The following is a 13,206-nucleotide window of genomic DNA, read 5'->3' on the forward strand; positions in this document are numbered from 1 at the left end:
GGGATTACTTTAACGTAGACACTACAGAAAGTTAATCAAAATCAATGCTCAAAAATTTAAATTTACATTAATATTTAAAAATGTTTGATAAGATAGACATAGGATATAAATAAATTACTAATGTAATATAATAATATGTTTATGTTTAAATAAGAAATTAAATAATGTAAACTAAATCAATTTTCTTTTTTTCATACTAAATTTTCTTTAATTTCCTTAAGTTCTAAGCTTTCGTTGGATCCTATTCTTTCCTAAATGAATTCTGCCAAACTGTGCCAGTCTGATTTATGAAGTTAATAAAGCTGCAAAATATTATAAGATGATGAACCTTTTTATTAAAAATTTTGTAAGCTTAAAAACGAATGGTGATTTTTATGTATATTAAAAGCAAATAAAAGACATATATTTTACCTATGATAGCACCAAAGAGAATACCATATATTTCGAACTCGCAGACGTAAGCAAGGATATATGCCCAAAATATTCCAAAGAAGACATAACAAAAAATGAATGATACACTACTGAATTGCTCTTTGCCTATTGCTCTCATTAATCCTGTCAACATAACTTGAGAAGCATCAGAAATAACAGCAAAAATAAAGACATTAAAGGTTTGATCTAAAATTGTAAGGACTTCTTCATCGACTGAAAACATTTTGATGATTTCATATTTTAGGTAATAAATTGGCATTAATGTGAGCGAAAAGTTTAATAGAGCTATGATCATACCGTATTTAGCAAATCTCTTAGCTCTATTAGGCTTGTTGCTACCCATTTCATTTCCTACAAAAGTAGAAGTAGCTATTGAAAAACCTTCTGGTAGTTAGTAATAAATAGTATTAAAATTAGACAGTACAATGTGGGCAGAAAATTATGCTTGAGGTAAGTTAGAAGCTAAAATCGAATAAGTTTCATAAACAAGCCATTCAAGAGTTAAAAGAGATCCAATAGGGATAACAATTTTCAAGAAAGGGATGATTTCTTGCATGCATCTTTTATCGAAAGGAATGTAACATTTTTGATATTCTTGTTTTTACTTTACTAAGTAATACAATAAGTAAAGCGAAGTAAATTATGAACATGAAAATGCCAAACCACCGCCAATAACCTTCAGCTAAAAGACTGAAATAAAGAGATAAGAGATCACCCAGTGGAAAGGAATACTCCAAGCTACAGCTTAATATTGCAAATTATAGATGTTTTAAGCATTTAAAGAAGCTATTATTAAAACAAATAAATATTAGTTTGTTTTCTATTATATAAAATGATCAGTTTTAATTGTAAACTTAATTTTTATATTTCAAAAAACTCTTGAAATTTATTTTAAAATAATATTAATTCTTTGATTCATTGAGAAAGTTTACAAAGGTAAATAAGATTGCAAAAGCTTTGAAATTTAGTAAACTGTAACCAAAATTTAAATTATCATCCTTACATTTTTATAAAAGTAATAAGCCTTCTAATTAAGTTGTTAAGCTCAATTTATTAAAACATGTAATTAGATTTATTAATCTATTTATTTTTGGCTTAACTTAATTAAAGAAATAAATAATGAAGCACCTTTGATGGTTGAATTGAGTAAAGAATATTTGTGAACAAGAGAGAACTAGATTTAAAATTAAATGTAATAAATCTCAAAGATTTGTTCATTGAAAGATTTAATTATTTTCGCTTCTTCAAATAAAGTAAGATAGTAAGCATTATGGTTTATTTTTATAAATCCAAATCAAAGTAAAAATGTTCTTGGATGATTAATATTAAATAAAATAATTACAATAAAATGATATTCTTTATCATTAATTATTGCTTTTATCCTTTGTAATTTAAAACATTTTTTCAAAGAATTTTTAGATAAATGTAAATAAAGTTGGTTATAGATTTTTTAAAAAGTTAGTGTGTAATATTTAAGTCGATCAAAAACATAAAAAGATTTGATTTAAAATTAGGCTTTTTTAGAAATTAAATAGTTTTGATTTGCTTTCTTGCTTATGTTAATGTTTTGGATTGGCGTAAATATAAAAATATACTTTATGATAAATGAATGTTGTGGGATTATATTTAAAATGTTCTGTTTATAAGAATATTTAGTTAAGAAAAACTTATACTTTATTTATATCTATTTTATAAAGTTATTGAATAAGTTAAATTAAGTATTGTTTTTACCTTTGAATTAGAAAGCTATAGCAGCGAAGAATAATCCAGGCAAAGCACTAATGCAATATAGTCCGGCTTACCTGCAAAGCTCTTCATCTGAGTTCCAAAGCATCAAAATATCTTCAGCAAAATAGAGCGAAAGACCAATAGGTATGAACATTATTAGTGTAATGTAGAGCGTTCTTTGGTACAAAATGCCTACTTATTCGTAATTACCAGCTCCATGAGCATGAGCTGCTAATGTTTCAAAACCACTACTTAATCCATAATAGAGACTTTATCCGATACTGTTTGCCCAGATTAAACCTAAACCGAAGCCACTAGCTTCAAGCTGAGTTGTGTTGTTGTTAATAAAGTAGAGAGTTAAGATATTTGGGATCCAATCGAAGAGAAAGGCCATAGCATTCTCAATGCATGATCTAAGAAGGCTCTTGAAATCTCTCAAACTAGAGATGTAAATGAGAGATTTTTCTTCAGGGATATCTTCAGAATTATCTTTAGAATGTGTAGAGACGACAGATCTATTGTCATTATCTACCATTAGAACATTTACAATTTAATCTTTTTTTTCTAATTATTCATTATTCTCACCCATTTCTTATGCTTTTTTTAAGAATTGAGTTTTATGTTGTTATTGTTGTTGTCTTTGGCTTATGTCTTTTCCTAGGGATTGTAGATTTACAGTGTAGACCTAATTATCTAAAAATAACAAAGAAAATCACTTTTGATAATTTCGTTTATTATTAAGTAGTTCCTTTTTTAAATGTAGTATCGCTTGAAATTTTTCTTAATTAAATATTTATAAGCCAACATAATTTCTTCCAAGCGCTATTTAATTTCAAGTTTCTCTCTCTATTAAGCATAATTACCTAATTGATAGAAATACGTTTCATTCACCTAAATCTCCAATTAATAACTCCTAATTGAATACTGTATTTTCATCAAAAAGTAGAGTATTATTCTTCAAAGTGATTTTTACTATTTTTAAATTTTGTTAGTAATAACTAAGCTCATTACATATTCATATCTTTATATTTTTTCATTTTTTTTAATGTTCTATAAGAAATATTTACTTACTGGAAACTAAAATAAATTAGAACAAATTTAAATTTCTAAATAAACTTAGTAAAAAGAATAAATAGTTTGTAGTGTTTTATGATAGGTAGGACAATAAACATTATTATATACTTGGCTTTAAAGAAAGCAGCGTATTTGAAATAAATACAAAATTAAGTATTTTCAAAATTGTCATTAAATTAGCTATTATAAATAGTTTACTTTGACATTTATTTATAGTAGAAATAGATACATAATAAACATAGTATTTATTCAATTTCTTGAGGCTCTTCATTAATATTTTAAAATTGGTGATTTACAGTTTACAGATTTACAATTAATAAACAAATTTATTTTAGAGTCGTTTGAAAGTCAAAAAAGCCACCTAAAATTATCTGAAAAATAAAGCAAATAACGCTTGATTTTTAATTTCTAAAATTAAATAACTTACTTTTTACAACAAAAAGGCTTGTAAACATCAACAGGCGACATAAAAAATTTTTAAAATAATAAATAATTTGCAATAGACTTAAAAAATAAAGGAAATTTTATAATTTTGACTTCATTATTAAATTTGCCATAGCATACTTCTTATAACAATCAATGTAACTAGAGAGTCAAAACAAAATTAATTAAAATATAAAGCTGTAATCATATTTAATAAAAAAAAGTAAGTTTTAAAAGCAACTCATTCTACTAGAAATATTAGTTAATCCTAAGTAGAAATCTAAATGAATCTAAACAATTTTCTCAATAATAAAACAATATTTTTAAAGTAGAAAATAAGCCTATTTGACAAAATTGTGTGGATTATATTATTTAAATTAAAGAAATTCTTATAAATGTGCTATCAAACAATATTTCCTTTCTAATTAAAAGTTAATTGTATTTTCATGAATTGTAAATTAATGTTCTACAAAATTCAATTTTCGTCTCTTTGAATTATTATTAAGTATTGATTAGAAATTAATTTAATAAAAAACAAGTAGACATTAATTTTTTCCTTTATAAATTAAAAGTTCATTGCATTTTTTTTACTTGTAAATTAATTAATGTTCTACTAAATTCAATTTATTTTCGTCTCTTTGTATAATTATTAAATATTTTTTAGAAATTAATTCAGTAAAAAACTACTAGACATTAATCATTTTGAATTTCTTTTCATCAGAATTAATATTTACCAATATTTTAATTGAAAAATAGCAAGTAAGCATTTCAAGCTTTTTTAACCATGGCAAAAAATATAAGAAGCTATTTAATTTAAGTCCGTAGTACAAACTTAATATTTAAATAAAATAATTTGCTATAGATGTCTTAAGTTTTAATTCATCAAAATTTTAGGTAGGTAGGTAGGTCAATATTTTAATTATTTTAAAATAAAGGTTGAAACAAAATACTTAAAGTAAGAAAGTGGTTGTAAAACTGAAAAAAATTTATCTTTATGTCCTGCTTGAAAAACAAATAAAAACTAAAAATTTGATAAAGCTTTATTAAGTAAAAAATGGTTTATTTTTAAAAACAATTATTTATTTTCAACATTTCAAAAAAATTATTCAAATTTACATAAATGAATAAAATAAAAATGAAATAAAAAAAATAAAAAATGAAAATAAAATTTAATGACTTACTAAATATGTAAACAAGCATATATTTTGATCATATTTATTGATTAAATAAATATTATAATTCTAAATACCAATCACTAATGTTTTATGTTATGTAAAGAGTATCACTTTAAAAGCGTGATGGCAATAAGCATTGTATACAATCTGGTATTAAATTTAATGATCTATAAATATCTTATTCTATCTTCCTTTTTACCTTATCTTCGTATACTCCATCTTACCATAAAAAGATACTGAATTGCATTTATTCAACATCTAACATTTCAGACCTTGCTTCTTCTATATTTAAATTGGAGGAGAAATGTTTGCCTTGATAAAAGATATCAGATTCCCAATGAGCTTGATCTATCCATTTTAACACGACTAGTTTTTAATTACTATTAATTTTTAGTTGATCAATTATTTCAAGATAGTTGTCTCCTTTCTTACCAAAGTACAGAGGGACAAGTAATTTTTGTTTGTAAGCTGGCGAATAGTTATTGATTATTTTTTTCATGTCTTCTATATCTTCGAATTCAAATCTCTATAGTCTAAATCCAGAAATTTTATCATATGGTAAAAATTACTAAAATAGATAGAATACATCATTCATTATTCCTAATTAGCTTTATTCTGTATATTAACATTTCCAAAAAAATTTGGGGTTATTAGCAAGATGAATTGCAGCTAAAGCAGACAATAAAGGTTTCTTTTTTCCAAATTATTCTAAAGCTTCTAATAGAACTTATTCATTTCTCATAGTTTTCTATTTATTTTGATCAAGAATCCATTCTACTTTACTTTCTTTACCAAATCGACTGACATTATAAAAATCTGAAGAATTGAATTAAAGGATTCCTTTATCTGTCATTATATAGTGAGGAATAATCTTTTTTTAGCATATTGATTAAGCAAATTTATTGTCTCCATTAATATCAAATTGTTTAATATTCATGATATAATTAATTATTGTATATTTAGGTTCATCCTATTTTGGTGAGATTATATCCAAGTCAAATGATTTGCTATATCCCTCAAATGTATACAATTAAGATGACTAATAGATATTTTATTTCATAGAATTAAAAAATTCCTTTTATTCTTCTGTCTTTGTCTTTTTTTATATTTATTCTAACTCTTCATTTTAAGAGTAAGTAATTTGTTATTTTCGTTTTAATTTTGGATTACTAAGACTATTATTGCAATTTTAATAAGAAGAAGAATTTATTTTCTTTAACATTATTTATTATTCTTTAATAGTTGAATCCATGTTAAATTATGGAGTTTTATTGCAGTAATTTTAATTCATGTTTGAATTGAAAGATTCATATTCTTCTTCTATCTTTGTCTATTTTTCAATTTATTCAAATTCTTCATTTTAAGAGTAAGAAATTTGCTATTTTCGTTTTAATTTTGGATTATTAGGATTATTATTACTATTATTTTAAGAGGAAGAAGGATTTAGTTTTTTTAGCTCTATTTATTATTCATTAAAATTTGTATCCAAGCTAAATTATGGAGTTTTATTTTAGTCATTTTATTTCATAGAATTGAAAGATTTATATTGTTGTATCTTTATATTTTTTTATATTTATTCAAATTCTTCATTTTAAGAGTAGGAAATTTGCTATTTTCGTTTTAATTTTGGATTATTAGGATTATTATTTCTATTATTATTTTAAGAGGAAGAAGGATTTAGTTTTTTTAGCTCTGTTTATTATTCGTTAAAAGTTGTATCCAAGCTAAATTATGGAGTTTTATTGTAGTCATTTTATTTCATAGAATTGAAATCTTCATATTTATATTCTTGTATCTTTATATTTTTTTTTAGTTATTCAAATTCTTCATTTTAAGAGTAAGAAATTTCCTATTTTCGCTTTAATTTTGGATTATTAGGACTATTATTATTATTATTATTATTTTAAGAAGAAGAAGGATTTATTTTCTTTATTTCTGTTTATTATTTGTTAATAGATGTATCCAAGCTAAATTATGGAGTTTTATTGTAGTCATTTTAATTCCTATAATTATTAGTTTTTTATTCATCTGTCTTTGTCTTTTTTTATATTTATTCAAATTCTTCATTTTAAGTTTAAGTAATTTTTTATTTTCTTTATAAATTTTGATTAATAGGACTATTATTACGATTATCTGAAGAGGTAGAAGGGTTTAGATTCTCTAATTCAAATTATAAGTCTCTAAAATATTTTTCTATAATTTATTCGCCATTTAAGATATCTTATAATAATTGTTCAATCAAAGCTAATCCATAAAGATTTTTTTAAAAGTAATATTCAAACAATTTACTATCTAATAATGTATTAATGTAAGATTTGAAGCGATTAAAGTATTTTTCTAAAGAAGATCCTTGACCAGTATAGTCATGAAAATTTTTATAAATTTATAAATAGCCGCTGTACCTGTTTTTCTTCTCGTTTGATTTTTAAAAGTGTTTAACTTTTAAATGATTATGCATAGAAGATGCATTTCTTTTTATAATTTATTAGTAAAATTTACCACAAAGACAATAATAATTTTGTTATATTATAATGTCATTTTTCATTTACTTTTTCTGATCCTATTTTTTACTTGACATTAAATTTTTTGTTGTGTAATCGAGAAAGAAATTAATATTTGAAAATGTTATTGCTACTTAAAATGTAATTTCTTTTTCTCTTTTATTTTATATTAGTTTATCTACTATTTACAATAGATTTTATTCATAAAGAAGAAATTTATTTTAATTTTCTTTATCATCATCATTAATTGGTTCAGCTATCATTTATGATTCACTATTTCGCTTATATTTTGTTAAAAATTCAATAAATATTAGCATTCGAGTAAATAAATAAATATTTATTTTTATTTAATAAAAAAAGAAAAACTCTAGAAAAAACAAAATAAAAGAACAAATAAACAAATAGATTAATTTGTACACTAATTTTTCTTTTTTTTGTTGATTATTTCTCTGTATCATTGCTGATTGCTAATGGATCATTTACAGAAAGATATTCTTGAATTAATTTTAATTTATCCTAGGCTTCTAATAAAATATTTAATAAAATTAAATGTTTTATTATGATAATTAAAAAATGAGTGAATTACTTTTTTTATATTCATCAATATTATAAATAGTAGAATTATCTTTTTACTCAGAATTGTTAGGCTCATCTTAATATGAATTTGATTAATTGAATTCTTAACTTTCTGTTGTATAATTAGCGCATTAGTTTGTTTACTAATCTGAGATATTTGAGGACATCTTTTAATAATAAGCTCTATCTTTATGCTATAAGAAAGATCTACCATAATCTAGTTACAGAAGGCTATCATCTAATTTAACTAAGGTACGATTAGTTGATAATTAAATTTACTCAATGCTGAACTCATTAGTTTTACTTAAGGCTGAGTCATCCAATATAATTTGATCAACCTTCTGCATCGATTTTTTATTGATTTACTGGCTCCTATTATGAAATATAAAAATATATTATTTTTCATAAATTGTTAAATGAGTTTTTAATCACTTTTGCTGAGTTTATTTTTGCTGTGAAAAACTAGATTGTATATTGAGTATTCAAAGAATTATTAATTATCTACTTTTAATATTTAGTTATTTATTTAATAAATAATTTATCTCTTAATTCTTATCCGAAAGTATTTAAAGTCGGAAAAAAATTCAGTACTCTCTAATTTAATGTTAAGTTTATTAAATAAAAAATAAAACACTTTTAAATTAAATAGTTTCTGATGTAAAATCAATTGACTCCCTGATAAGTAAATAAATAAATCCACTAAATAAATGTCTATCATATTTATTTTTTGTTAGTATCAATCAAAAAATTTATTCAAATTTCAAATAAAATGATTTTTTTATCTATTAGTAATTATTTATGAAATAGTGTTTTTTAAAATTTTAAAGTACTCAAATTGATATTCATCTAAAAGTTAGTAAATAAAGTAAGTAGCGCAAATAATTACAATTGTTACTGCAATACAATTTCTCTTTCTCATTTGGCAATTATGTTAGACCATAATTAATTAAGATATTAACTAAAAATAAATTATATTCAATTTATAATTATTAAATTAGTTGCTTAACCTGATTAAGTATTTTTCATTTTTAGTTAGAACAAAGAAAAAGATCTATCTATCTATAAATAAATTATTAATATCCACCTCAAATTTTCAAAAATTTTGGATATCAAAAAATTATGTGTAAAATAAAGAAAAACAATATTATAAAAATTATTTGAAATATCATGATCCATGATATTTCAAATGCAGGAACAGCTATATTAACTAAAAAAGTATAAATGAAAATTAAATTTATTTACTTACTAAATATATAAACAACAAACAAATAGATAGATTGATCATATTTATTGATTAAATAAATATTATAATTCTAATTACCAATCACTAATATTTTATGTTATGTAAAGAGTATCACTATAAAAGCGTGATGGCAATAAACATTGTACACAATCTGGTATTAAATTTAATGATTTATAAATATCTTATTCTATCTTCCTTTTTACCTTATCTTCATATTCTCCATCTTACCATAAAAAGATACTGAATTGCATTTATTCAACATCTATCATTTCAGACCTTGTTTCTTCTAGATTTAAATTGGAAGAAAAATGCTTGCCTTGATAAAAGATATCAGACTCCCAATGAGCTTGATCTATCCATTTTAACACGACTAGTTTTTAATTACTATTAATTTTTAGTTGATCAATTATTTCAAGATAGTTGTCTCCTTTCTAACCAAAGTACAGAGGGACAAGTAATTTTTCTTTGTAAGCTGGTGAATAGTCATTGATTACTTTTTTCATGTCTTCTATATCTTCGAATTCAAATCTCTAAACTCTAAATCCAGAAATTTTATCATATGGTAAATATTACTATAATAGATAGAATACATCATTCATTATTCCTAATTAGCTTTATTCTGTATATTAACATTTCCAAAAAAATGTGGGGTTATTAGAAAGAGGAATTGCAGCTAAAGCAGACAATATAGGTTTCTTTTTTCCAAATTATTTTAAAGCTTCTAATAGAACTTATTCATTTCTCATAGTTTTCTATTTATTTTTATCAAGACTCCATTCTACTTTACTGCCTTTACCAAATCGACTAACATAATTAATATCTGAAGAATTGAATTAAAGGATTCCTTTATCTGTTATGATATAGCGAGGAATAATCTTTTTTTAGCATATTGATTAAGCAAATTTATTGTCTCCATTAATATCAAATTGTTATATATTCATGATATCATTAATTATGGTATATTTAGGTTCATCCTTTTTTGGTGAGATTATATCCAAATCAGTTGATTTGTTATTTCCTTCAAATGTATACAATTAAGATGGCAAATAGATATTTTATTTCATAGAATTAAAAGAGTCTTATTCTTCTGTCTTTGTCTTTTTTTAAATTTATTCAAATTCTTCATTTTAAGAGTAAGAAATTCTTTATTTTCTTTTTAATTTTGGATTATTAAGATTATTATTTTGATCATTTGAAGATAAAGGCATAATATTCTCTAGATTTAATTATAATTCGTTAAAGTATTTTTAAATAATTTATTCTCCATTTAAGATATCTAATAATAATTGTTCAATAAAATCTAATCCAAAAACATTTTTATAATAGTAATATTAAAATAATTAGCTTTTTAGTAAAGTGGTAATGTAAGATTCGAAGTAATTAAAGTATTTATCTAAAGAGGATGTAATACCTAAGTAAAAGCTAAAAGGTTTATAAATTTTAAAATAGCTATTATATTAATTATTGTTCTATTTCAAATTTTAAAAGTGTTTAATTTTTAAATGATTATATAAAGAAGATGTCATTTCTTTTGTAGATTAGTAAAATTTACCACACAGACAAAAATAATTTTGTTATTTATTAAGATTATTATTAGTATTTATTTTCTCCTATCTTTAGCTTGATTTTAAATTTTTTGTTGTGTGATAAAGAAAGAAATTAATATTTGAAAAAGTTATTGCTACTTAAAATATAATTTCATTTTCTCTATTATTTATTATTAGATTATCTACTACTTACAATAGTTATTGTTCATAAATAGAATACTCATTTGAATTCCTTAAATCGTCATTATTATTGATTGGTTAAGTAGGCATATCTTTATTTTTAAGCTTAAATTTAGTTAAAAAAATAAATAAATATTTATTTATTTATTTGTATTTGAAGATTAATAAATAAATTTGGATAAATAAAATCAACCTATTCTTAAATAATTATTTTGCTATTAGGAAATATATTTAGTAGCATAATAAATATTTCTTTTAATTCATAAAAAAATAATTTATTTTTGAACTAAGTATTTATGTGTTTATGTATTTATGTATCAAAATATTTTTATTGAATAAAAAAAATAAGCTAATAGTATAATTTTTACCCAAAGTTTTACTTTTTTTGTTGAATGTTCCTCTGTATCATTTTTGATTGTGAAAGGGTCTTTTGTAGTAAGATATTTTTGAACTAATTTTATATTATCTTAGGCTTCTAATAAAATATTTTATAAAATTGAATGTTTTATATATTAAAAAAAAATAATGAATAACATAATTGAAATTTATTATAAATAGTAGAATTATCATTTTCCTCAGAAGAAAAAATGAAGTTAGACTCATCTTAATATGAATTTGATGTGTTGTTTTCTTATCGTCTTATCTACTAACTTGTGCTATAGTCTGTATTCAAATTTGAGATGTTTGAAGACGTATTGTGTTAGTAAGCTCTCTCATTTCTCTCATTCCAATGCTAGTGAGATGTATTTTTTCTAGTTATTAAAGGCTATAATCTTATTTAACTAAGGTTTCAGGAATTTATTATTAAATTGGATCTATGCTGAACTCATCAGCTTTAGATAAGCCTGAGTTATCCAATGTAATTTGGTTAACCTGCTACATCGACTATTTATTTATTTGTTGGTTCCTATTATATAATAAATAGAAACTATATTTAAATTAATTATTTACGGAGTTTTTAATTGTTAATTCTGAATTTTTTTTTTTAATAGAAAGAAACCAGGTTATCTGATAACTATTTGAAGTATTATTTATTTATTTATTTACTTATTAATTTACTTTTAATATTTTGTTTTTTTAATTAATTAATTATTTATCAATTAATTCCCTCCCAAGTATTTAAAGTAGGAAACTGAGTGCGTTCTACTTTAATTTAATAATTTATTTATTAAGTTTGATATAGATGCTTTTCAATTTTATAATAGACTACCTAATAGGTAAATAAATAAAAGACATTAAATATCTCTCACAATTTCCTATTATTACTCTATTACATTTTCTCTTTTTAGCTGAGCAGTAATAATTTATAATAATAGATGAAAATTAATAAATTAATTATTTAATTTACATTGATAAAATACGAGCTTTACTGTTTATTTATTTATTTGATTAATCTAATTATTTAGATTAAACTAGAACAAAGAAAACATTATACTATAATTTATTATAATAAATAGATATGAATGAATTGATCAATCCATTTATATTGATAAAATATGATTTATGTTATTTATCAGATTAATCGAATTACTTAGAATAAATAGAATATAGAAAAGATAAGATTTTAATTTATTGCAATAAATAGATGTGAATTAATTAATAATTCAATATATATTAATAAATATGAGGTAGATTGCGTTATTTATCAGATTAATATAATTAATTAGAACAAAGAAAATATTAGATTAAAACTTTTTATTTAAATAGATGTAAAAAATTAATCATTAATTTTATATTGATAAAATATGAGCTTAACATTGTTATTTATCTATTTATTTGATTAATTTAATTACTTAGAACAAAGAAAATATTAGACTAAAATTTAATTTATTAATTAACTAAATATTTATTTATTATTAGATTTATTTTTATTAAACATCAAAGTGCTTTACTACATTACTGAGTGCATTGATTTTTAGTTTGAATGAAGAAATAAGATTTGTAAAATAAACACCCTCAAATTATCAAAAATTTTGAATATTAAAAAGGGTTGCGTAAAATTAAGATAAAAATATCTAAAGCATACATACATACATACATATTAATCAATCTTAAATTTTATTAATAAACAATATTATTTTAATTCAACTAAAAAACTCTGAAATAAAATTTTATTTAAATTTATTTTATTCTTATAAATTTGATTTCTTGATTTTTATTCTAAATTATTTACATGTAAAAGAATATTTATTAAGTATTTAATTATTAATAGAAATAAAAGAATATATATATTGAAGCTAAAATAATATTTAAATGAAATTTTAAATAAATAATTATAAGTTCTTAGAATTTTATATTTATAAAATATGATTCAAATTAATTGCCTA

General features: G+C 21.7%; 6 protein-coding genes across 6 annotated transcripts; all 6 read right to left on the minus strand. All coding sequences in view use genetic code 6, as the record gives it.

The window, feature by feature from the left end:
* Positions 1-191: 191 nt before the first annotated feature.
* Positions 192-2,749, minus strand: TTHERM_01100540 (MATE efflux family protein; the record flags this gene model as incomplete). Its single annotated transcript, XM_001030309.2, has 3 exons — positions 192-328; positions 412-1,218; positions 2,164-2,749. 3 exons carry the CDS (start codon positions 2,747-2,749, stop codon positions 192-194), a joined length of 1,530 nt encoding a protein of 509 aa, XP_001030309.2.
* A 2,814-nt stretch (positions 2,750-5,563) lies between these two features.
* Positions 5,564-6,594, minus strand: TTHERM_001100558 (hypothetical protein; the record flags this gene model as incomplete). The annotated part of the gene is made up of 2 exons (XM_012799862.1): positions 5,564-5,580; positions 5,625-6,594. The coding sequence occupies 2 exons, from the start codon at positions 6,592-6,594 to the stop codon at positions 5,564-5,566; spliced, it is 987 nt and encodes a 328-aa protein (XP_012655316.1).
* Positions 6,595-7,633: 1,039 nt separating this feature from the next.
* Positions 7,634-8,256, minus strand: TTHERM_001100559 (transmembrane protein, putative; the record flags this gene model as incomplete). The annotated part of the gene is made up of 2 exons (XM_012799863.1): positions 7,634-7,857; positions 7,920-8,256. 2 exons carry the CDS (start codon positions 8,254-8,256, stop codon positions 7,634-7,636), a joined length of 561 nt encoding a protein of 186 aa, XP_012655317.1.
* A 934-nt stretch (positions 8,257-9,190) lies between these two features.
* Positions 9,191-10,360, minus strand: TTHERM_01100560 (hypothetical protein; the record flags this gene model as incomplete). Its single annotated transcript, XM_001030311.2, has 1 exon — positions 9,191-10,360. One exon carries the CDS (start codon positions 10,358-10,360, stop codon positions 9,191-9,193), a length of 1,170 nt encoding a protein of 389 aa, XP_001030311.2.
* Positions 10,361-10,674: 314 nt separating this feature from the next.
* TTHERM_001100569 (transmembrane protein, putative) lies at positions 10,675-11,288 on the minus strand (the record flags this gene model as incomplete). The annotated part of the gene is made up of 2 exons (XM_012799864.1): positions 10,675-10,984; positions 11,248-11,288. The coding sequence occupies 2 exons, from the start codon at positions 11,286-11,288 to the stop codon at positions 10,675-10,677; spliced, it is 351 nt and encodes a 116-aa protein (XP_012655318.1).
* A 260-nt stretch (positions 11,289-11,548) lies between these two features.
* On the minus strand, positions 11,549-11,866 carry TTHERM_01100570 (hypothetical protein; the record flags this gene model as incomplete). The annotated part of the gene is made up of 1 exon (XM_001030312.2): positions 11,549-11,866. A coding segment is annotated over one exon (318 nt), but the record flags the coding sequence as incomplete, so codon positions are not given.
* Between the last annotated feature and the right edge of the window lie 1,340 nt (positions 11,867-13,206).

This window comes from Tetrahymena thermophila (genome assembly GCF_000189635.1).
Source record: "Tetrahymena thermophila SB210 genomic scaffold scf_8254418, whole genome shotgun sequence".
In the NCBI taxonomy this organism is placed as follows: Eukaryota; Ciliophora; class Oligohymenophorea; order Hymenostomatida; family Tetrahymenidae; genus Tetrahymena; species Tetrahymena thermophila.